Source organism: Capra hircus, chromosome 13 (genome assembly GCF_001704415.2).
Source record: "Capra hircus breed San Clemente chromosome 13, ASM170441v1, whole genome shotgun sequence".
Classification (NCBI taxonomy): Eukaryota; Metazoa; Chordata; class Mammalia; order Artiodactyla; family Bovidae; genus Capra; species Capra hircus.
In genome coordinates this window covers 40,038,648-40,060,885 of record NC_030820.1, presented here as the reverse complement: position 1 = coordinate 40,060,885, position 22,238 = coordinate 40,038,648, and the positions used below count along the sequence as shown (strand labels likewise).

Here is a 22,238-nt window from a genome sequence, read left to right as displayed (position 1 = left end):
ACTAGAAAAACAACCAACAAAACCCAAAGTTAACAGGAGGAAAGAACTCATGAAAATTAAAGCAGAAAAAAATGAAGCAGAGACTAAAAAATAATAGAAAAGATCAGCAAAATTAAGCTGGGTCTTTGAAAAGATAAAACAAACTTGATAAATCTTTAGCCAGATATATCAAGAAGGAAAAAGAGAGGGCTCAAATCAATAAGCTGAGAAATGTAAAAGAAGTTACAACTGACAGCACATAAATACAACAAATCATCAGATATTGCTAAAGGACAGGAATATGCCAACAGAATGGACAACCTAAAAGACGTGGACAAATTCCTACAAATGTACAATTCTCCAGGACTGAACCAGGAAGAAGGAGAAAGTAAGCACCTATCCTTCTCAAACTAATCCCAAAAATTTCAGGGGAAAGAATGCTTCTTTACTAACCCCATGTCACCTTGACACCAAAACCAGACAAAGATACTGCACACATAAAAAAATGACAGGCCAATATCACTGATAAGTACAAGTGCAAAAATCCTCAACAAAATGTTAACAAACTGAATCCAACAATACATTAAAAAGATTATGAACACAAAGATCAATAGAACAAAATTAGTTCAGTTCAGTCGCTCAGTTGTGTCCGACTCTGAGACCCCGTGGACTGCAGCATGCCAGGCCTCCCTGTCCATCACCAACTGCTGGAGTTTACCCAAACTCATGTCCGTCAAGTCGGTGATGCCATCCCACCATCTCATCCTCAGTCGTCCCATTCTCCTCCCGCCTTCAATCTTTCCCAGCTTCAGGGCCTTTTCAGATGAGTCAGTTCTTTGCATCAGGTGGCCAAAGCATTGGAGTTTCAGCTTCAGTATCAGTCTTTCCAATGAATATTCAGGACTGATCTCCTTCAGAATGCTCTGGTTGGATCTCCTTGCAGTCCAAGGGATTCTCAAGAGTCTTCTCCAACACCACAGTTCAAAAGCATCAATTCTTTGGCGCTCAGCTTTCTTTATAGTCCAACTCTCACATCCATACATGACTCCTGGAAAAACCATAGCTTGACTAGACGGACCTTTGTTGGCAAAGTGATGTCTCTGCTCTTTAATATGCTATCTAGGTTTTTCGTAACTTTTCTTCCAAGGAACAAGTGTCTTTTAATTTCATGATTGCAGTCATCATTTACAATGATTCTGAAGCCCCCCAAAATAAAGTCTCTCACTGTTTCCCCATCTATTTGCCATGAAGGGATGCGACCAGAATAGAGAACCCATAAGTAAACCCACACACTTATGTTCAATTCCTCTACAACAGAGGAGGCAAGAATATATAATGGAGAAAAGATAGTTTCTTCAAAAAGTGGTGCTTGGCAAACTGATTAGCTACATGTAAAAGAATGAAATTAGAACACTTCCGCACACCACACACAAGAATAAACCCAAAATGGATTGAAGACCTATACATAAGACCAGATACTATACAACTTCTAGAGGAAAATATAGGCAGAACACTCTTTGATATAAAGAGTAGCAATATCTTTGTGAAACCATCTGTTAAAGTAATAAAATAAAAACAAAAATAAACAAATGGGACCTAATTAAAAGGTTTTGCACATAAAATAAAAAGGGAACATACAGAATGGGAGAAAACACTTGCAAATGATGCAACTGACAAAGGGTTAATCTCCAAAATATACCAACAGCTCATATAGCTCAAAATCAAAAAGACAAAAATCCCAATCAAAAATGAGTAGATGACCTAAATCTTTTTCCAGGTAAGACATACAGATAGTCAAAAGGCACATGGAAACATGCTCAACATCAGTAATTATTCACACAGTTGTGTCCGACTCTTGCAACCCCATGGACTATATAGTCCATGGAACCTCCAGGCCAGAATACTGGAGTGGGTAGCTGTTTCCTTCTTCAGGGGATCTTTCCAAACCAGGGATGGAACCCAGGTCTCCTGCATTGCAGGCAGATTCTTTACCAGCTGAGTCACCAGAGAAGGCCAAGAATACTGGAGTGGTTAACCTATCCCTTCTCCAGCAGAGCTTCCCAACCTAGGAACTGAACTGAGATTTCCTGCATTGCAGGTGGATTCTTTACCAACTGAGCTACCACGGAAGCCCCAACAATTAATATTGGAGAAATGCAAATCAAAACTACAATGAGGTATCACCTCACACCAGTCAGAATGGACAGTACCAGAATCTCTACAAAATAATAAACCATTGGAGAGGGTGTGGAGAGAAAGGAACCTTCCTACACTGTTGGGGGGAATGTAAATTGGTACAGCTACTATGGGGAACAGTATGGACATTCCTGAAAAAACTAAAAATAGAGCTACCATATGATCCTACAATCCCACTCCGAGGCATATATCCAGAAAAACCAGAATTTGAAAAGGTATGTGAACCCATGTTCACTGCAGCACTATATACAACAGCCAAGACCCGAAGGCAACTTAAATGTCCATCGACAGATGAATGGATAAAGAAGACATGGTATATTTATACCATGGAACATTATTCATCCATAAAAAAGAATGAAATAATGCTACTGTAGCAACATGGATGGACCTAGAGGGTATCATGCTAACTGAAGCCAGAGAACAAGAAATACCATATTATATAATCTATATGCAGAATCTTTTAAAAAAAAAGATACAAATGAATTTATATACAGAACAGACATAGACACACAGACCTAGAAAACAAACTTGTTACCAAAGGGGAAAGGTGGGGAGGGATAAATTAGGAGTTTGGGATTAACATGTATACATTACTATATATAACACAGATAACCAACAAGGACCTACTCTATAGCACAGGAAACTATATAAATATTTTATAATAGCCTATAAGGGAAAAGAACCTGAAAAAACGTATCTATGTATGTATAACTGAATTACTTTAACTTCTGAAACAAACATAACATTGTAAATGAATAATACTTCAATAAAAAAAAATTTAAGTACTTCCTTTATGCCTTAAGAGTCATGCTTTCTCTAAAGGGGGGATAATGTTATTCAACATTTTGGCTATAGAATGTCATGGGACAAGAGAAGAACTGAAGGAGATACGTCAGGAGATGGTGAGAATACTCAGCCCTTAAGGGCATAAATATCTCCACAAGCCCATATCCGTTATTATACTAATGTTACTTCTCTTCTGTCTCCTTTGACATACTGTGGGTTGCCAACCTCTGCAATACTACATGTTGTTTTAGGAAATGTGTCTTTCTGTTGTTCTCAGAAAGAAAGCAGTGAGTAAGAGTAAAATAAAGGAAGCAAGAAATAAAGCAATTAAAGCAATAAAGAAATTCTAGGGAACAGCTATAATCAGTGATTTCATCTACTATTTAAACCTATTTAAGCTAACCTTCACATTTTTACAGCTGGGAAAACTAAGTTCAGAAAGTTTTAGTAAAATTTGCCATCAAATTTTACAGTTCAATAGAGTAGGAATCAACTGAAGTCTAATTCTAAAGCATGATTGCTTTTTACTATGCCATATTCCTCTCATAGAAAACTAATAAGAATGAAAATATGAATATATCAGAGCCCTAAGCTAAAGTTTCTAGCTTGAATATTTATTTAAGAGTGGTTATTTCTGAATGTTATTTCAAAGGACTTTCCCTTTGCACTTTATATATGTCTTGGTTAATTTTCTTTCCTTCTTTTGGTTTTTTAAATGAGCAATAGTAACTTAGTAAATAGAAGACTATTAAGGAAATACTAAGTTATGTATGTAAAACTGAACTAGACTGATTTAAAAACACACTTTTAAATAATCATCCAGTGTTGGTGAGAGACAAAAGGGTAAAAGGTTACATCGCACATGGCTGACATGTAAACTGATACAGGTTTTTGGGAGGGTAATTTGGCAACTTCTTCCAAAATGTATAATAAACTTATCCTTCCATCCAATTTTACATCTAGAAATCCATCCTGAGGAATTATTTGTATCAGTACACACAGATCTGCACGTACTCACTGCAGCACTGTTTGTAACAGTAAGAAACAAGTGAAAAGGGAAAGGTAGGGACAGAGAGAAGAGGAACGGAAGAAAGGACACTTATTAACATGAGACCCATGAAATAAAATACAGTAAAACTATCACGAACTATTAATAATTAGAAAGAGAACATCTACACGCACTGCCATTAAAGCACATATTTGTACTGACAAGGAACATACGTAAAAGTACTGATTTGTAAGCTGATATAAAATACAGTTAAGTGAAGAAATCAGAATATATATATAATGATGCCATTATATTTTTAAAGTGTGAATGCGTAAGTTATAGATACATAAAGAAATAGAACTACAGATATATGTGTATTCATACACACCTAGAAAAAACATACCCAGAAAACCCTCCATAGTGATTACTTCTAGAGATAGCTGTGGGACTGCATATTTGGAAAAATGACTTTGACTTTCACCTTGGCTGAGGTTGACCAACATTTTCTGTTAAAGTACCAGCAAGTAAATATTTTAGACTCATGGGCCATATGGTCTCTGTTACAACTACTGTACTCAACTCTGCCACTAATAAAGGTATGCTGCTCTGTTCAATAAAATTTTATTTATGAACACTGAAATTTAAACTTTATATAATTTTAATGTTGAGTTTCAAGACAGCTTTTTCACTCTCCTCTTTCATCCTCATCAAGAAGCTCTTTAGTTCCGCTTCACTTTCCACAATTACAGTCGTATCATCTGCATATCTGAGGTTGTTGATATTTCTCCCAGCAATCTTGACTCCAGTTTGTGTTCCATCCACCCCAGCATTTCACATGATCTTCTCTACATATATTAATAATATTAAATAAGCAGAATAACAATAGATAGCCTTGTTATACTCCTTTCCCAATTTGGAACCAGTCCATTGTTCTACATCTAGTTCTAACTGTTGCTTCTTGACCTGCATACAGGTTTCTCAGGAGACAAGTAAGGTGGTCTGGTATTCCCATCTCTTTTAAGAATTTTCCACAGTTTGTTGTGATCCACACAGTCAAAGGCTTCAGCATAGTTAATGAAGCAGAAGTTTCTCTGTAACTCCCTCACTTTCTCTATGATCCAAAGAATGCTGGCAATTTGGTTTCTGGTTCCTCTGCCTCTTCAAAACCCAGCTTGTGTATCAGGAAGTTTTCAGTTCATGTACTACTGAAGCCAAGCTTGAAGGATTTTGAGCATAACCTTGCTAGCATGTGAAATGAGCACAAGTATACGGTAGTTTGAACATTCTTTGGCATTCGCCTCTTTGGATACGGGAATGAAAACTGACTTTTTCCAGTCCTGTGACCACTGCTGAGCTTTTCAAATTTGCTGACATACTGAGCGCAGCACTTTAATAGCATCATCATTTAGGATTTTGAATAGTTCAGCTGGAATTCTGTCACCTCCACTAAATTTGTTCATACTAAAGGGTAATATGCTAAGTGAAATAAGTTAGAAAAAGACAAGTACTGTGTGAGCATTTACATTTATTCATTTACATGTGGAATGTAAAAAAAAAGAATCAACACAACAAAATATATAAACAGAGAACAAACATGTTTTCCAGAGTTAAGGGGAGTAACGGCAGGAAAAGAAATAGGTGAGGGAGATTAAGAGGTATAAACTGCCAATGGCAAAATAAGTGAGTCATGAATATGAAATGTACAATGTGGAGAATACAGTCAATAACTACGTAATGTCTTTGTGCATATTAAATAATATATCAAAGTTAGACTTATTAATCAGAGAAGGCAATGGCAACCCACTCCAGTACTCTTGCCTGAACATCCCATGGACGGAGGAGCCTGGTAGGCTGCAGTCCATGGGGTGGCTAAGAGTCGGACATGACTGAGCGACTTCACTTTCACTTTTCACTCTCATGCATTGGAGAAGGAAATGGCAACCCACTCCAGTATTCTTGCCTGGAGAATCCCATGGAGGGAGGAGCCTGGTAGGCTACAGTCCACAGGATAGAAAAGAGCTGGACACGGCTGAGCTACTTCACTTTCTTGTATACCTTAAACTTATACAGTGCTGTATGCCAATTATATCTCAATACAACTGGATGAAAAAAAGTATTTTTTTCACTTGAATCACTGTCAATGTTGATCACATTTTAAACTCCCTTCTACTGTAACAATCAAATGAGACAAGCACCTAGAGTTCACGCATGTATAAAGCACATTAGTAAAAGATGATTGTTAGTGGGCTATAGGATTTTAGCCTTATCTCCACCTTACAAGTCTTTCCTGTTAGCTCAGTTGGTAAAGAATCCACCAGCAACAAGTAGGATATGTTCTAAAAAGTTCATTAGTAAGTCAATTGTTTAGAACCTGGAATGTATACATGTATGTATACACATACATGTATACATAAGCATATGTTCATACATACATAAAACTTAAAATGATAAAGTAATACACACATATATACATATAATTTAAAAGTGCTCAGGACTGGAAAAGGTCAGTTTTCATTCCAATCCCAAAGAAAGGCAATGCCAAAGAATGCTCAAACTACCACAAAATTGCACTCATCTCACACACTAGTAAAGTAACGCTCAAAATTCTCCAAACCAGGCTTCAGCAATACACGAACCGTGAATTTCCAGATGTTCAAGCTGATTTAGAAAAGGCAGAGGAACCAGAGATCAAATTGCCAACATCTGCTGGATCATCGAAAAAGCAAGAGAGTTCCAGAAAAACATTTATTTTTGCTTTCTTGACTATGCCAAAGCCTTTGACTGTGTGGATCACAATAAACTGTGGAAAATTCTGAAAAAGATGGGAATACCAGACCACCTGACCTGCCTCTTGAGAAATCTGTATGCAGGTCAGGAAGTAACAGAACTGGACATGGAACAACAGACTGGTTCCCGATAGGAAAAGGAGTACGTCAAGGCTGTATATTGTTACCCTGCTTATTTAACTTATATGCAGAGTACATCATGAGAATTGCCGAGCTGGATGAAGCAGAAGCTGGAATCAAGATTGCCAGGAGAATTATCAATAATCTCAGATATGCAGATGATACCACCCTTATGGCAGAAAGTGAAGAAGAACTAAAGAGCCTCTTGATGAAAGTGAAAGAGGAGAGTGAAAAAGTTGGCTTAAAGCTCAACATTCAGAAAACTAAGATCATGGCATCTGTCCCATCACTTCATGGCAAATAGATGGGGAAACAGTGGCAACAGTGGCTGACTTTATTTTGGGGGGCTCCAAAATCACTGCAGATGGTGACTGCAGCCATGAAATTAAAAGACGCTTACCCCTTGGAAGGAAAGTTATGACCAACCTAGATAGCATATTAAAAAGAAGAGACATTACTTTGCCAACAAAGGTCCATCTAATCAAAGCTATGGTTTTTCCAGTAGTCATACATGAATGTGAGCTGGACTATAAAGAAAGCTGAGTGCCAAAGAACTGATGCTTTTGAACTGTTGTGTTGGAGAAGACTCTTGAGAGTCCCTTGGACTGCAAGGAGATCCAACCAGTCCATCCTAAAGGAGATCAGTCCTGAGTGTTCATTGGAAGGACTGATGTTGAAGCTGAAATCTCAATACTTTTGGCCACCTGATGCAAAAAGCTGACTCATTTGAAAAGACCTTAATCCTGGGAAAGATTGAAGGCAGGAGGAGAAGGGGACAACAGAGGACGAAATGGTTGGATGGCATCACTGACTCAATGGACATGAGTTTGAGTAAACTCCGGGAATTGGTGATGAACAGGGAGGCCAGGCATGCTGAGGTTCATAGGGTCGCAAACAGTCAGACACGACTAAGTGACAGAACTGAACTGAACCATTTCAAGATCAGGATAAGGATGACAAAATAAGTTTCCCCTTTCTGGTACCAGACAGGTTCCCTTTCCAATTTCCAGTTAAAGCACTCAGGGCACTTTTGATAATCACTTGATAAACAGTAATCACTTGATAAATTCTTGGGTAATAACTGTGTATGTTCATTACAGATGTTTTTGTTCTGGGGAATTTTTTTGTGAAGAGGAGAGACATGGTATGATAATATGATTAATATAATACCTTCTTATATTTAAAGAGCTTTATGGGAGGAAACCAAACTTACAATTTGGCATCAAAGTATTGAACTGGACCGATACCTGCAAGTTAGAGGGTCATAGCCTCAGTATAAGAACTTTGTAATAGGGAAAGCATAACAATGCTGTGGTTTTTACGAAACCTTCTTTGAAAGGTGTGGAGTTTATTCCTTGACCATCAGAAGGTTACACATCTGGACCAGGCTGCTTACTTTGCACCCACACCTTGGAGTTACCTTAGTTGAGCTGGTGTTGAGGTCTCAAATTGTTGACTAATAGCCACTATAACAAGCTAACTTTAGGAAATAACTCCATCTGCTAGAGAACTATTAATAATTTTATATTTAGTGTTTCCTATGTGAAGCCCCCATGAGGAATTTTTTTCAGAGCACAGTATTAGGAAGTCCTTCTTTTCCTGAGGAATCAGAGGAGGGGGGTTGCTCCACCACCACTCCCCCCCCCCGCCCCCCCACAAAAAAAAGTTTAATTGGCTTTTCAGCTGACCACTAGGAAGCTTACAACCAACACTGAGGCTCAACTATAGGAACTCAGTAGGTTTTATGGCCCATAGAGTTGATGCTTCTTTCAACCACATCTTAGCTTCTTACTTTCATGAGTATTTATCTATATTCATTTATTGCCTATGTACTTAAATGCAAGTACATATGGAATACTAAATAGGTAAAAGAGTCTCCATTTCTCCTGTTGAAACAGGTATAGAACAGATACTCTGATTTGATCATTTAAGATCCATGACCAAATCATCTCTTTATGCCACATAAATTTTTTTTTTCAAGAGCTGAGCACTTAAACAACGCTTATACCTACTAAACCTGGGTTTTATGTGAAAATGATTTCAGAGGGCACTGGAAACCCCAGATTTCTTTTCGATGCTCAGGTGTCTTTAGAAAGCAATTCCTAAAGCACCATTTCCATCACCCTTTTAATCTCTGCAAATTGTTCATAAGAGCTGCATCAGGCAGACTGTCATCAATTATGTTCATAGTGACAGCTCAATCATATATGCACTACCACAGATTATTCTCGGAGAAGGCAATGGCACCCCACTCCAGTACTCTTGCCTGGAAAATCCCATGGATGGAGGAGCCTGGAAGGCTGCAGTCCATGGGGTCGCTGAGGGTCAGACACGACCGAGCGACTTCACTTTCACTTTTCACTTTCATGCACTGGAAAAGGGAATGGCAACCCACTTCAGTGTTCTTGCCTGGAGAATCCCAGGGACGGTGGAGCCTGGTGGGCTGCCGTTTATGGGGTCACACAGAGTCGGACATGACTGAAGCGACTTAGCAGCAGCAGCACAGATTATTCTAAAGAAACAGTGCATTTAAGAGAATTAACTCCAGAAGAAATCTTCATACATATCAGACTATTTACAGAAAACTAAAACTTCATATGTGAAATAGTTCTCTTTCAGATCTTTGAGAGTATTTTATATGTTTATAATGGTAAGTACATAAAACAATCACCATGTTTTCCATCATCTAACTCCTAGAATGACTTATGCACTACATTCAAGCATAAACTACCCTTCACAGATCAACATTTATTTATCCCATTAAAAAGTGAGCTTTAAACAATTAAAAATTCTATTTTAAATTTCTTTTCCTTTGTAATTAAAAACAATCTTTTACTCACTAAAATTTGCCATTTTCTTATAGTTAAGATAGTTTTGTTAGCTTTTTAAACTATTTTGCATGTACACATATGCTTTTTTATTTTGGAAGAGATGATTTACTCCAAATTTTACTTATTTCTCATGTGGGAGAATTATTTATTTTTAAAGACTTGTTGTATACCAATGTTGCTTTCATTCAAGCTGTACTGATTTTCTCAAGTAATTCTTATGCGGCGTTTTTGGCCAAATTCCAATAGCTCTTGTCTCCTGATACTTGTTTCCAGTATTACCTCTGTAATTCCCTACACAGTTACAAGATCAAATTTAGGACTTAATTTTCAAATACTTAATAAACACTAGTTTTACTGAAGAGTCACCTCATTGTTAGTTTACTTTACAAACTGGGTATTTTGAGTCAATATTTAGTAATTATCAAGTTCATCTGACAGGTTTGTTATAATTTAAGACTCATTTTACTAGATTAAAAAAAATTTTTTTAAAGAAAACCTTACAAGGCAACTTTTATCAATTAGTTCTCTTCATGCTTCTCAGTGTCTCTTTGAAGCACATTAATAAAAAGTATTTCATATCAAGCTTCATAAATAATTGAACCAGAAACTAAACTGCTTAAAATGTACCAAAAACTGATTTTGATTTATGACATGAACACCAGCCTATTGCATCAAGCACAATTCTCAACCTAGAATGCAGAGACCTCCACAACATTTGTAGTACACAGAACAAACACAACAAAATTGGGCAACATTTTCTAATTATATTATTGTCATAGTTTTTTTTTTCTTTTAAAATATACATCTTGTTGTTTAGTTGCTCAGTCCTGTCCAACTCTTTACAACCCCATGGACTGCAGAATGCCAGGCTTCCCTGTCCTTCACTATCTACCAGAGTTTGCTCAAATTCAATTCATGTCCAAAAAATATACATAGTAAAACTTTGTTAATAAATGCAACAAATAGTTTATCAAAATACCCCAAACTGAAGTTTCTTTTTCAAGTAAGTGACAATAACAAATAATCTTAGTACCTGACTCAGGTGGAAAGACAGATATGTTCCTTGATAATCACAAATTAATTTGTAAACATAAGAAGATACATCTTTAATGGGACTTGTAGGACAGAAAGAGACTTTACAGTAAATTCAATGAACCTCTTAGATTTAGAAAAATTAAGTGCACATGAGAATAAAAGTTATAAAATTGTATTTTTTAAAAAGTTGTATGTAATCACTTAGGTTATGTGCAGAGATATAGTGCAAACTTAGACTAGCTCCTCACATAAAATAATAAATAAAAATATAATTTTGCTTAAAATCCAAGGAATTCTTTCTTCCTATAAAAGAACAATTCAATTACATTCTAAGACATGTAAAAATGTCAGATAATGTTCAATAGAAATGCTATTTTAAAGTTTAAACATTCTGTGTAAGCAAAATATACAAGTAAACTTGTTGCTGCAATAAAGAATATAATTCCATATTGCCTGCCCTTGTTTCCCGTATCATGTATTTAATGTTTACACTAAAAATAATTTTTAAAACACAGAAAAATTTAAATTTCTAGCCAAAGCTTGTAATCCTAGGGTAGGAGAGTTGTGCCCTAGTGGTCAATTTTCATATTTTTGAAAACTGACCAATATTTTTACACCTCTGATGTAGCATAACCTTATTCTCTACCTAGACTGTAAAAGTGAATATTACAATTTGACACTAAAAGGGAAGACTTCGTTTTTGTTTTTTAGGAATCATTTAATTGATCTCATTAGGATTCCAACAACAATCACATCTTTAACACCTACTACTCTTTCTCACATTGTACTAATAACCACTTTAATTTAAAATATATTCATTGATCAGAAAAATATTTTCAATCTAAAAATCTGATGATCAGGAAACACTGACTCAAAATTTTTTTAATAGAGGAGTTAAACTGCAAGAAATTTGCATTTGTGAAGAAATTATGGAAGAATGAGGTGGTGGGGAGGTGGTTCAAGTTCTCTAACTTCTTTTTGTCCTCCCTGGGCCTTAGCTGCATTTCAGGGCATCAGAGGGAGCAGAATTCAGGGTTAAGATGAGGAACCCTGGTGGGGAAGCACAAGGATTGAGGGTGGGGTAGAAACAACAGAGTCATTCTATTAATAACAAAGGGTAAAATCAACACAAGAGATTCATAATAATTGAAATGAACATTTAAAACAAAGAGTTTTTTAGGAGGAATAAAAAGAAATCAAATTTCAGAAATTGGTGAAATTCATAAACATTTACAATTTTTTAAAACTTTGTGTTTTATATCTATAGCAATTTTGTTTCCTCTTTATAATCTCAATATTGCTACAAAATATTAGTATCCTGACATATTCTTACTAGCATCCTGATATATTCTTTTTGTTCCTTCCCTACTGCAAAGGAGATATTTTAAAGGCACTTCCAAAGAGCAAGAATTTTATTAACAACTATTTTAAATTAATCACAAATGTGGCAAGTGTCTCATTTCTAAAAGGCATGGATCTTGAATATTAAGCAGAAAGTTGTATTTTCAAACATTATTTTCCTTTATAAGTAAATTCAGGACACACTAGATATCTACTTGCTACCTTAGAAAAACAACATTGCCCTTTAAGTAACTAACTGGTTTTGCAAGGTTTCTCAGGCCTTTTTCTCTGAGCTTCTCTTTGACAACAGCAAATCCCCTATTGGGGTAAGGCTCCTACCTCAGGACTGTTTTCCTAAATAACTGTGGCCCTAAGGTTAATTAATACATGAGAAATTTTCAACGAATACCACATTTTTGTCAGAAAGCCAAGAGATTCTATTGAATCTTTTTGTTTAGGTAATTTTTCTATGTCTGCCACAGTCCAATTATTAAGTTTTCAGTGATGTGGTATACAAACGTACAAAAACCTAAGCTGTGAAAAAACCAAGGTATCAAACCACATGCCACCTCCGGTGTGTAAAATGGCAGCATGTTTCAAGATGAATAGACTCACCCAGAAGAATCAGGTAACCGTGCCTCTGAGGGGGAAAGAGGAAGACGGAGGATGGGGAGGCAGGGCCATCTTTTTTCACCGTGTTCTCTTCGGTAGTATTGGTTGTTGTTGTTGTTGTTGTTGTTGTTGTTGTTTGCTGAATGCCAGCATTGTTTTTAAGAAAAGAAATAAACCACCAGGAAAACATTTCTCAGTAATGTATTTCCTGTGAAATCCAGTTTGGTCAACAGTATTTAACAATCTACTGAGTATTAATTTCCATACATAATTTAGGCAGACAATAATATGATGAAATGAATTTGATAAAAACCTTTAATGGAGTATCAATTGGATTAGTCTAATTTGCATCTGTATATACACATCCTCCAGAATACACGTTTTCAGAATCATCTGCACACATCCAGTGTTTTCAGCGCGAAGATATGCAATTTCTGGAACAAGACCCAAACAATTGAGAGGAAGAACTGTTGAAGATTGTGGATATTTTTCATAACTGTTTACCTCTAGTAAAGGAGTACTAATTAGGGTATCAAGTTTCCAAGCAGTCAGAAAGTGACAGTCTGCAGAAAGCCTCCAGACAGATAAGGTGCTTTCTTTATTCAAAGGTGTGAGCTTTCCAGATGTCATCGAACTTGTAGCAGGACCCACTACAGTTGAAAAACAAAATAAGCAACAACTTGTAGTTCAACCACTCAGGCGAACTGCTATCCTAGAGTTTATAAAAATATTACATGAGATGAAATGCATAGCCTGAAAACAGAACAAATAATAACTGTCTGGAAAAAACTAATGATAACTACTTTCACAGCTTGGATAACTAATCAATACAAAGACTATGATAATAGGTTTCATTTTTGAAACATGTTTGAACTTTAAAACATAATGGTTCACAAATGACTTTTTCTGTCCATGGATGTTAAAACAACTATTTTTACTTACCCTGTTATCTTTGAGGAAAGTTTGAAATGAAAGACTGTCTACTATTTTTTATTTAAGTGGATCAAGTAAACAATACATTTTGAATTAAACCAAAACTTAAAAACCAAAGTGCAGTTTTCAAGATTCTAGCAACTACTTAAATACATACATAAATGCTTCTCTGTAATTCATTAATTTAAAAAATTAAGTAAGTAATTCAACTGCAGGTAAGGATGAAGACGTAGTCCAAATGTTTCAAGCTCAGGAAAGACCTATAAAAGTGGCATGGTATTAAAACTGTAGCAATACTAATATTGCTAAGTAAATAACTGACATCTGCAAATAATCACAGTACCTTGTCTTTTGTTCCTTCAATATTTTAACATACTAATACTCTACACACTTGCCTGGTTGACACTTTCTTCCCATAGGTAAATACGGGTCCCTTCTCCCCCATCCCCTCACCCCTAGATTCTTTGCAAAACTCACTGAAATGAACAAAACAATGATTAAAACAATAAAAGCAAAACCATGGAAAACATTCCAATCAAAGTACTGAAACCAAACAAGAAAAGGAATAGGTAACTGTTCTTACCTTCAAGATGTGTACTATTAGATTTTATGTTCTAATAGGTTCAACTGGAATTGTTTTCTTACATCCTGTTCTTCTTCTGTTATAAACAATAAAATCTTGCTTAAGAAAGCACTCTCCCTGTTTTTCTTTCTCCTGCCCCAGTCTCCAGGAAACCTTTAAAAACTGCATCTTCTTTTTCCTGGCTGTTTTAAGTGAAGGACTTTTCAAATTTTAGTCAATATGCTTCACAGACTTCTTTTGTCATTGTCATATTCTTTGTCATGTTCAGCATTCATAGGAAAGTTCGCAATGTCTAAGTTCTTCTATGCTATGCAGGTAAATTTACAAATCAAAGGATGACAAAGTTTTTTTCTAAAAAAATCATTTATCTACAGTTGAGTATCTTTCAAGCGAAAGTACCATTTTCACCTGATTTCTGTATCCATTTCACATTTTTAAGCAGATTATATTTTTTGAACAATAAAAAGGCCCATTTCGAATAGCTAGAAATTTTGGACTTAAGAGGCTGTTTTTTGTTTTTTGATTAGTGGTAGGCCAGTAAACCCCAAGTTGGATATTTTCACTCGGGGGAGGGGGCCATGCGGGGGAAAAACGAAAGGGAAAGAAACCTGTACAGAACTTTACAGGTGCGAGCTGAACAGGAAACATTAGAACACATAAAAACCTAACCTCTTTCCCTTATCTAACCTCTATCCCCACAGAGCAAAAACAGAATACTTACAAATTAGCATCCGTGTATGTGTGTCTCTGTGTGTTTTCTCTTCTTTGGATTTGGATACTTTGAGCTAATTTGAAAGTGCCCGGTTGGTTGCCCACAAAATGATGCTTGAGACTCTAAAGACGCATAAATTAGAAACCCTACAAAGGCAGAGGACGGTCATTGTACCTCATCTCTTTATGCGCTCTTACGGTGGGACCCAAGAGCTTTTTTTTTTTTTTTTAACACTTTAGACGATGGAGCAAGTGAGAGGCTGATAGCTAGAGAGGACTAGGCGAAACCGCCATCCACTCTCAGCTTAGTACCATTCTGTCCACCTCCCCCCCATCTCCAGATACACTGGACTTTGCTACTAAATCACTTCAGGAAACTGGGGTCTGATGGGCAGACGCGCGGAGTCCTTCACATCCAGCCTCGACGCCAGCCTCAAGAGTTTGTTTCTGATGTTCCAGGGCTAGGGTAACAGGAAGTCTGGATGGAAGTAGGAAGGATGGAGAAAGCGAAGGGGGTGATCCTTTCAAGAAACATCCAACTGCCCCCTTTACTTTTCTTGCCTCCTCTATGGGGAGTGGGGGTGGGGTGGGGGTGTTGGCGAGAGAAAAAAGATGTCAAGGACCATTGTTTGCTCGTTTGGGATGTTGCTCCGCCCCCCGAGTCTGTCGTAAACCCGGCGCCGGACTAAAATAAACCCCAGATCCCGCAGCTGGGGGGCTCGCCGCGCCGCCGACTCCTGGTCACAGGCGCAGCCGCCGCGGCCGAGGTGGCGGCGACCCGCGCGCGCCCCGGGCCCCCCTACCTGGCCGCCCGCCGAGCCATGTCGTTGAGCCCCAAGCACACGACGCCCTTCTCCGTGTCCGACATCCTGAGCCCCATCGAGGAGACCTACAAGAAGTTCGGCGGCGCCATGGACGGCACGCCGCCCGGCCTGGGGGCACCCCTGGGGGCCGCCTACCGCGCGCCGCCGCCCGGGTCCTCCTCGCAGGCGGCGGCCGCGGCGGGCATGCAGCCCCCGCACGCCATGGCGGGCCACAACGCGGCGGCAGCGGCAGCGGCGGCGGCTGCAGCGGCGGCGGCCGCCACCTACCACATGCCGCCCGGCGTCTCGCAGTTCCCGCACGGCGCCGTGGGCGGCTATTGCAACGGCGGCCTGGGCAACGTGGGCGAGCTGCCCGCCTACACAGACGGCGTGCGGGGCGGCGCGGCCGCCGCGGCCACCGGCTGGTACGGCGCCAACCCGGACCCGCGCTACTCGTCAAGTGAGCGGGGCGAGGAGCGCGGGACTGAGGGCCGAGGACGGCGCGGGCGTTCCCCGCCGCAGCCCGGGGCGCGGGGAGCGCTTGGGAATCCGGCTTGGGGTGCGCGGGGCGTCCTGGGGCCCTGAGACACTGAGCGCGCGGGGTGTCCTGGGACCCTGACACACGGAGTGCGCGGGGTGTCCTGGGACCCTGACACACGGAGCGCGCGGAGTGTCCTGGGACCCTGACACACGGAGCGCGCGGGGTGTCCTGGGACCCTGACACACGGAGTGCGCGGGGCTTCCTGGGACCCTGGGACCCTGAGCGCGCGGGGCGTTCCGGGACCCAACTGGCCCTGCCGGCGTCGCGGCCGCCGCCGTGTGAAGAGAGCTGGGCGGCGGTTGCTGACCGGTCTTCCCCTTGGGCCCCTCCCCAGTCTCCAGGTTCATGGGGCCGTCGGCGGGCGTGAACGTGGCCGCCATGGGGTCGCTGACGGGCATAGCGGACACGGCCAAGTCGCTGGCACCTCTACACGCTGCGGCGGCGCCTCGGAGGAAGCGCCGCGTGCTGTTCTCGCAGGCGCAGGTGTACGAGCTGGAGCGGCGCTTCAAGCAGCAGAAGTACCTGTCGGCGCCCGAGCGCGAGCACCTGGCCAGCATGATCCACCTGACGCCCACGCAGGTGAAGATCTGGTTCCAGAACCACCGCTACAAGATGAAGCGCCAGGCCAAGGACAAGGCGGCGCAGCAGCTGCAGCAGGAGGCTGGCCTGGGCCCGCCGCCGCCGCCGTCGCCGCGCCGCGTGGCCGTGCCGGTGCTGGTCAAGGACGGCAAGCCCTGCCAAAACGGCGCGGCCACGCCGACGCCCCAGGCAGGCCCGCAGCCGCCCGCGCCGACGCCGGAGCTGGAGGAGCTGTCGCCCAGCCCGCCCGCGCTGCACGGGGCGGGGGCAGGCCTGGCGGGGCTGGACGCGGCTGCGGCGGGGGACTACGGCGGCGGCGCGCTGGGCGGCAACCTGCTCTACGGCCGGACGTGGTGACGGCGCGGCTGGCAGGGGGTCCCGCCGCCGCCCGAGGGTCTGCTCGCGCTGACGGCCGGGCCGCGGCTCGCGAGAGAACGGACGGATCGCGGAGAGGGGCGGGCGCCGGGCCTCCGCTGCGGGTGGGAACGCGACAAGCCCCAGGATCGAATCCTGAGATCGCGCCGGCCGGGAGGCTTTGAGGTGATTTCCTCCTTCCGGATGTTCCTAAATTGTGTAAAAAGCCGGCCGAGTCCACATCCACCACCACGTTCCTAACCAAAGCTCTCGGAGTTTCAAACGTTGGAGACTTAGGTGGTGTTTGTAGCTCTAAAAGTCAACCCAGCTTTAACAAGGTTTTCTTCTTGAAGTGGAACTTACCTTGGGAGATTAATTTTCGAACCCCCCCCTCACCGCTCCCCCTGCCCCCGCTTAAGTGCAATTTCATTAATGTTTGATGGAAAGTAAATTGAGTTGTAGCTCAAGGTGGATCATGCACATAGCAACATTACTGCAGAGGAGTTATTGCCATTTAGAGAAATGGAATAAACGTAATCAAAATATTGCTTATACGAATTGATATAGCTTTTTAAACTTAATGCTGTTTTTTAAATGTTTTGATCATGATTTGGCAATGAGTGTTTGTATATTAGTCTAAAAGAGGCTTTTCCTCCTAAGATGCAGCTCATCAAAAGAAAAGATTGTAAGCTACTTTTTATATGGAAACTGGTCTCACAAAATCAACGGACAAAATAAATTATACCCTATTCTACAGACATGTTATTTACTCTTTCTAAGGTATTTGATTATCTGAATTAAAGTACCTTGATAAAACACTAGAACAAGCAAGCAAAATTGCTAAGACAGACATCAATTAATCTCAAAGCATGTCAAGAAGGAAGAAAATAAGGTGACTAATTGAATGGTAATCAGTGTGTAAAGAATCAGTAAAATATTTATTATTTTCTCATATTTAGAAGTTAATAGGGGTTACACACCGATTTTGTTGGTGTTTTCTTGTGCAAATAATGTATTTAACTCTTTAATATGCTGATTTATATTTCCTATGTTTCAAAAGGATATTTAAATATAACTTAAAAGAATCTTTTAATTCCTTTTTTTGGTAAATGTCAAATGATCTTTTCTTTTTCACTATGTTGTATAGGCTTTTTTTTTTTACACTAGTTGGCATGATGTGACAACACAGCTCAGTTTATTCATGATTTAAAGAACTGGTAGTAGATTAAAAATGCTAAAAGAAAGCTGGAGAAAGTGAGTTCATGAAATGAAGAAAAATTAAAGACATAACATGGATAATGCATGTTTTACAAATGACCAAAACATTTCCCAGAGACCCTAAACCTCTTCTACATTTGAAATTTTAGAATTATAGTTTGCAGTGAAACATTTTATTTCATTTCATTGCTTGGGTATTTTTGTGAACTGTGCAAAGTGTTTTTAAAAGTTGCACTTTATTTTCTACAGTAAACAGTAATAACAAAAACTCCAGTTCCTTTCACAAAGAGGAAAAAAACACTAAAGCAAGTGAATCAATCTTTATCAATGCTGTGAATACATTTTTGTAAAATGACAACTGATTTTTAACACATTTTAAATTTGAGCAGAAAAAATATGAAATGATGCAGTACACTTTCAGAAAATTCTCCCAGTTTGAGTTTTTGCATACTAATAAAATTGATTTTCAAAATGCTAGCCAGGCTAGCATAACTATTACTGATGTGCCAGATTTTAAAATGCTTCTTTATATTGATTCCTTCAACTTCTGAAATTCTACTTCTAGAAAACATGTTATAAAAGTTCACATGGTTTGTATATATATATATATATATTTTTTCACAGCCCAATACTTAACAAAAACAGTAGCTAATGGAGTAAGGGTTCCGAGTAACATTTAAAGAAAATAAATCTTCATGCACAGTTTTTCCCTTGATAATTTTTGGAACAAAAAAATCCCTTAGACTAAGTAAACTATCAATCAAAAGGACCATTAAAAAGAAACAGCCTTCTTTATACAATATTTTCTGAAAGTGTATTTGGTACAGGCATATCTTTTTCCTTTCAGTGTTCCTTTAAATAGTAAGGGACTCAAGCCAGAGGTAATTGCCGCAGAGAGCTTAACATTCTGCACCCAGAAATGTACTGAGTTTATGTGTGCACATCCAGACATTAAGATAAGGTTTGCTTTTGAAACATTAAAATAGAAAATGTTTATACTGTAGAATTCCACATTCTGATTAATGTGAAACAAAAGCTTTTTTTTCTTCTTTTGCAATTAGTGCTTTGCAGATCTTTTATAAAAACACAAACGGCCAGACTAGGTGAAACTCATTAACTGAAGAGGAGGATAAGTGTCTTCACAACCAAGCGGGAGGTTGGCGCAGGGTCTAAGTGGGAACAAAGCCCCTCCAAAGTTTAGCAGAGGCCACAGCAAAACTCAGTTTGAGAAATGCTAACTGCGGATGTCACAGTTTCCTAAAGGTTTTTGGGGTTTTACAACACTCTAACCTATTTTTTCCCAGTTGAGGCACAGAAATCAAAATCCAGAATCCAAGTTGCAGAGAGGAACGGCGGAGATTGCAGGTACTTTTCTGAAATCTGTTTTGGGATGTAAATTGAAGTTGTGTGTGTGTGTGTGTGTGTGTGTGTGTATGCACGCCCAATGTTGAAAGATACAGGAAGGGTGTTTTGTACACGGACGGAAGAGGGGGTATAACCCAGTTGTCTTCTGTTTGAGGCTTTGCTTAGAACTAAAACCTAACAGTCAGAACAAGTAAGTCAATCAGACTTTTATCAACACAGATGTGTCCAAACTCCATTCTGCTATTGACTGTTTACTTTCAATTTAAAGCAAATCAGAGACAGAATCCTGTTCATTAAATGCAAGCACCTTCCAAAGACTTGCTTTGTTAGCTGCATTTTGTAATGATGACTTTTAGAAAGACTTTAAAGTTTGTGAACCATAATCACATAAAGACCCATGACTGGATTTTTAAATATGAATTTGTGCATAAAATAATGCACGGTGTAGTGGTGATAAAAGTTTCAGATGTAGTTGAGAATATGAATTATACCGCCCAACTATTTAATGTTAACATTAGTATGTGAATAAAACTCCGTATGTTAATTGCTCAAGTCCAGTTTTTAAAAATACTGCTACTTGCCATGCTCAAATCCAATGAAACAGGGCACTAGGATACATTTTATTAAAAATGAATTAAATAAGTAGACTTTTGCTGCTAGTGAAAATTGGTGAGCATCTGGAGAAGATTCAAAGAAGGCCTGAAGTCAGGAGTCGCTCTCTCCAGTAAGTATTGAGATCACTGTGATTTTAGGATCACTTTTATGTCATTATTTTTTGAGCAAGGAGGTTTGGAAGCTTCTGAGAGAGGTGTTTTGGTTTCTTTTGTTTTTGCTTTAGAACGTTGGAATGAAATGCCTTTTATTTCAGTTTCTAAATTTCCATGTAACCTCTTTCAGTAGTTGCTTAGGTGATTTCTAATAAAAGTTTAATCGCAAATGTTGCCTAAGTTTAAGTTGTAGAAACTGTTTTGCGGTAGTAAATGGTTCCATTCCCATTTCACACACACTAATTAAACCTTGTTACCTCTGGCCCTCGTGCCATATATGCGGTATCATATAACTAGCAATGCAGATATTTATCTCACCCAGAGTGGAGAAGAAATCCGCCGAGAATGGGCCACTTGCCAGTTGATTAGTTTTGGCGCTCGCGGGCCGAAGGCTAGCGGGTCTGCTCCAGGCAGCCGCGGGGCTGGACGAGCCGGATGCAGGCCACGCCCGGGACCGCGCCGCCTGCTAACCCGGCTTCCAGGTTACGTTGGAGAACGACTACATTCTGATTTCCAAGCCAAGCGAAATTAACTTACCCTCAGGCTTAGAACTGAAAAAAACAGCTGCCTCGGAGAAGACCCTTTCCGCTGCCTCCTTCCAGGGCCGATGATCGCATCCGTGCGGGGAGCCGAGACGACGCTGGCGGGCGGCGAAGCTGCGGCGCGGGGCCCAGGGAACCCAGGTGATGATGCCGCCGACGCGCGCCCCCCTGAGCCGCCCGCCCGGCTGTGGCTCAGGGTCAGCGTGCCGGTCACCTCCCCACCTGCTTCCCCGACGCCGCGCGGCCGGACAGCGTTCCGGGATGGACGGATGGCCGTGTGCTGCCCTCGACCTTACCGTGAAGACACGCTCACCACCGGCTCTCAGCGCCGCGATAAAGTCGGGCTGTTCCCAGGTTCTTAAATGCTTAAAAACCTTCAACATGAGACCTTGAAAAACTTGGCCCTACTCAAGCATAGTAAGGTGGAGTAAACTACACAAAATCGACCCGTTAGCTTTATTTACTCCTGAGTGTGGAGGGGGCTAGTTATAGCTTTAAACGCGCCATTGAAAGTTCTAAAAAGCCTTTGTTGAAATAACGGGGACTTTTTCTGGAAGATTCAAACGTGGGGACAGGTTGGAAAGAGATATCAGAGTAAGGAGAGAGAAGGAAGCGAGGGCTCACCACCTGCTGGAGGAAAGCTAGGGGTTTAATTTTCCCATCAGGCTTTGGCTTAGATGTCTTCAAAACGCTTAAAAACATTTTCAAACAATGTGTTTTGATCAGTTACATGCAATGGTGCAAAAAAACAAGTAAAAAACAATTACTTTAGATAGGCTCATGAAAACTTAAACTAGTAAAGATCTGAGAAATTTAGGTCCTTTAAAAGCGTGGCTATAGGGTACTTATGAAACTGTATACCCTAAGACATGAACATGGGCTCCTTTGGAATATGCAATACTTGATTCAGGTGTTACACATTGTTAATACTCAGAAGATAAACAGCATTATTCCTTCACTGTATTGTGATGGTAATATATAATGGTTAATTCCCAGCAGACTCTTTATCTCAACAATAAAGAACCCTGCTGTATTCACCCATCAGCAGCAATGAACTCAATAGCTTCAAAATACCTTCCTATCCAAGGTGGGATTTTTCCTGAGTAGATTTAAGATTAACAAGTTGCCTTTGTTGAATATTAAAGGAAAAATGTCAAAAGTCAGAAAG

At 40.1% G+C, this 22,238-nt stretch overlaps 1 protein-coding gene across 1 annotated transcript; it reads left to right on the top strand.

The window, feature by feature from the left end:
- Window positions 15,638–17,233, top strand: NKX2-4 (NK2 homeobox 4). Its single transcript, XM_018056886.1, has 2 exons — window positions 15,638–16,164; window positions 16,580–17,233. Exons 1-2 carry the CDS (start codon window positions 15,723–15,725, stop codon window positions 17,179–17,181), a joined length of 1,044 nt encoding a protein of 347 aa, XP_017912375.1. The 5' UTR covers window positions 15,638–15,722; the 3' UTR covers window positions 17,182–17,233.